Source organism: Cryptomeria japonica, chromosome 9 (genome assembly GCF_030272615.1).
Source record: "Cryptomeria japonica chromosome 9, Sugi_1.0, whole genome shotgun sequence".
Lineage (NCBI taxonomy): Eukaryota > Viridiplantae > Streptophyta > Pinopsida > Cupressales > Cupressaceae > Cryptomeria > Cryptomeria japonica.
The window spans coordinates 356063110-356066995 of NC_081413.1; the positions used below are offsets into that span (position 1 = coordinate 356063110).

The 3886-nt window shown below is 39.3% G+C and overlaps 1 protein-coding gene across 1 annotated transcript; it reads left to right on the forward strand.

Annotated features, from left to right (window-relative positions):
* The first annotated feature begins 435 nt into the window (after positions 1–435).
* LOC131858391 (uncharacterized) lies at positions 436–1077 on the forward strand. Its single transcript, XM_059211623.1, has one exon. It carries the CDS (start codon positions 436–438, stop codon positions 1075–1077), a length of 642 nt encoding a protein of 213 aa, XP_059067606.1.
* The last annotated feature ends 2809 nt before the right edge of the window (positions 1078–3886 follow it).

The following is a 3886-nucleotide window of genomic DNA, read 5'->3' on the forward strand; positions in this document are numbered from 1 at the left end:
ACTCAGGGTAGGGTTTTAGGTGATGCTTATGCGGTCCCTAGTGGGTCCCTTCTAGGCTCACAAGGAACTAGATCGAGATCCCCTGGATCTGCTAGCACTAAGGACAACCAGGTTGATGTGGATTCTAAAGATGGTGGGGACCCCAAAAAGGGTTTTCAGGTGGACCCAAGGGATGGGCATTCATCGAGAGTGTCCCTTGTGGATGATCCTCATGGCATCTCTTCATTATAGGCTTCTCTAGTTGTCTAACCTATCACAGGGGTCACAGAACATGCCTTTTTAGCAAGAGTCGTGAATAATCGTTGGGTTGCTTTATTTGGGGTTAAGCCGACTGGAAGGTATTCCTTTCCCCCTATCTTTGTCACTTGTGATAAGGTTAATGGTAAGGTTTCTTTGTCTATCCTTGACCAGGTGATTGACCACAACATTGCTATCATGACACTTACCCTTGTTGGAAAGTTCTCCAAGCCTAGACCCAATATTGACTCAGTGAGGATTTTTGTGAAGATTAAAGGGCAAGTTGAGGTTTCGGCCCTCCCTCGAGGTTTTTTCTCCTTTGTGTTCTCATGCGTTGAGGATATTACTACTATTATTTGTGGTGGCCCTTGGATTATGGGGAGGTCCTCTTTAATCCTTAAGAAGTGGAGTCCAAATATGGACATGTATGATGCTTTTTTTGCAACCATTCTTGTCTGGGTCAAGTTGCCCAGACTTCCTCTGGAATATTGGCATGAAGATATTTTCAAGGGCATTGTTGGAGTGTTTGGTGAACTTCTATCCATTGATCCTATGATGGCTGATAGAAAAAGAATGGTCTATGCTAGGATTTGTGTGGGGGTGTCTAGATCTAAGGATCTTCCTTCATCAGTTGAGCTGGTATCGAAGTTGGGAACATTAGTTCAAACTATTGAGTTTGAATCGTTACCTTTTGTTTGCTTCTTGTGCAGAAAGGCAGGCCACTGGGCAAAGAAATTCCCTCAGAATACTAAGATAGATTCTAACAAAGGACATATTGTCTGGAAACCCAAACTTGTGGACACAGAAGTTCAGAATAAGAATGGTGATTCTGTGCACTAGAAAAGGCCTGATGGGAGCCACGAAACCAATAAGGAAAATATTGTTCAACCTTGCCAAAAAAATGAAGTGAAAGAACAGATTAGGAGGAAGACAATAGAGAGAGTAACCATGAAGATCAAAACCTTGAGGTTAAGGATATAGATTTGTAGATTATTTCAAAGGAGGCTCTTGTTCAGGATGAAGAGGAGATAACTAAGGAGAATGTGATTGTTATAAATGAAGAAGAATAGGTATTGGTAGAGGATTTGGAAGAGGGGGAATTTTCACCCCTGACCCACCATAGATTCAAGGATATGGAAGAATGTACCTTTGAAAATCAACAATCTTCTTTAGTTATTGGATCATCATTCGGTAATCTTGAGTTCAGTGATCTGAAGAACACCCCCAAGGATGACTCTTCTTCATAACACTCCACCTGTAACTTCCTTGACTTGGATTAGAATGTTGTTATTTTGGACAACCTGTAGTCCTCAAAGGTTGATAGCGCTACTGGTTTGGAGGGAATCAAATTTGACAAAGAAATGAGCTATACTAAGGTGGTGTCGAAGAAAAAGATATCATAGCAGAAGTCTGGAGTTACTACTCACAATAGAGGGAAGGTAGACTGCAGGCCACCTTGAAGTGCAGGGAAAAAATCTAATAGGTTTCAAAGAGAGCAAGAGTGCATGCAGAACATAGTGGGTGGATCACAGAAAATGATCCATGATAGTCTATTTAATTCTTCTAGTGAGAAATGAAGATCCTTTGTTGGAATATTAGAGGTCTTAATAGTAGTCATAAACAAGACATAGTCTGTAATATTGCTAGGGATCATAGACCAGATATTTTACTTATTCAAGAAACTAAAATGTTGAAAGATAAGGTGGAGAAAATTAAGTTTTCTAAATTTTGTGAATCTAAAGGAAGCGGCTCTGATGGGGCTTCTGGGAGAGTTGTTACTCTTTGAGATACTTAGATTATTCATGGCACTCATATCTATCACAATGGTAACCATGTGGCTACCTTGTTTACACATTCAAGGGATGGGTTCTCATGGATCCTATCCAATGTGTATGCTCCCAATAATAAAGTTTGTAGGAGGAAATTTTGGCTAAATCTCTCTTCTTTTCGAAGCCGTTATCCCAATAATCCTTGGTTGGTAATGGGGGATTTTAATACCCCTCTTATGGAATCTGAGAAATTTGGGGGATACCAGATATAGAATGATAGCAAACTGGACTTAGCTAACTTCATCAATGGTCAAGGTCTGGTTTATTTGGAGCTTCCTTCACTTGGTCTAATCATCATGTTGGAGCTGACCTGATTCAAGTTAGGCTTGATAGGGCCTTGATCTCAGTTGAGTCAATCCAACATTATGTATGTTCTCTAAATTCTATGGTTAGAATTAGATCTGACCACTTTCCAATATGTTTGATGGTTGAGCCTAGAAATGGCTCGCGAAGGAGGTATCCTTTTAGATTCAAGAAAATGTGGCTCTCCCACCCAAACCTTTCCAATAGCATGAAGGATTGGTGGATTGTTCAAGTGGATGGTTCTGCTATGTTCCGGTTTGCTACAAAGTTAAGGCATGTTAAGCAGGGGGTTAAAAACTAGAATAGAGAAGTCTTTGGGGACATCTTCATTCACAAATCTGGTATTCAAGAGGAGTTGGGCCTGATCTAGGATAAAGTCCAAAATGAAGGTTATATGAATGATAATTTTGGAAAGGAAAGTGAGGTTCTGTCAAAATAACACAAAACTATTTCTCTAGAAGAGGCCTTTTGGAGGCAGAGATCTAGATCCTTATGGCTCAAGGATGGTGATAAAAATACCAGATTCTTCCACATCTCTACCCTTAAACACAAGGCTGCAATAGAATTGGCCACCTTGTGAAGAATGGGAGAAGAATTGATAATGAGGATGAAATAAGTGGAGTTTTTATTGAGTTCTTTGTTGATATTCTAAAGAAAGATACTTTTGATGAATACTAAGAGGGGGGGTGAATTAGTATACCAAAAATTACTGAACTCAAACACTTAAATAGTTTAGCAATCAATTGGTGTAACAAATTTACTAACAAACCGGTTAAGACAAATGCAAACCAAACAACAAATAAAGAATTCACCCACAAGAGCACAATCACCATAACACAAGAGGTTTTGATGTGGAAACTCAAATGGGAAAAACCACAGTAAGATGAAACTCATAAGTAACTATCTGTAGAATAGTAACCAGACCGGTTAAGGTCATACAATATTCTTCACTAAAACAAATCCTGTTAGGAATCTAGATCTCTGTTAGGAGATAAGTCCTATTAAAGACTACCTTGTGAGAGCATTTCAGATCCACAATTGTGAACCACCTTGTTAGAGGATTTACAAAGGCTTTGCCAGGCCTACCCAGTTAAGGGTTTCAGACTTGTCAAAGATGTGAGTAATCAACAAGTGAGTGATCTAGATACTAGCACAGTATGCTTGGTTAGATCCTTGATAGCTCATTGTTAATGCACTTTTATCATTACTTCAGTCTTCAGTATCTCCACACTCTGTTTCTTCATACATACCTAATCTTCTATTTTTTTATCGCACATACAATAACCTCATACACTTCTAAAACCCTATCAACTCCTAAAACCCTAGACATGATGTCCTTATAAAGGAATCTGATTTCATGTCAGTCCAATAGGATTACATTGCAAGTTCCTAGGTTCAGTGCATCTAGACACATTTGGTAACACGGCACAAAATCACCGCCAAAGTGTCGGTGGATGATAACTCATTATAGAAATACCAGTTGGTAACTCATCACAGAGTAATACCGGTTCATTACC

Excerpts from the sequence above, each read along its gene's own strand:
- LOC131858391 (XM_059211623.1), top strand. The coding sequence starts at position 436 with ATGACACTTACCCTTGTTGGAAAGTTCTCCAAGCCTAGACCCAATATT.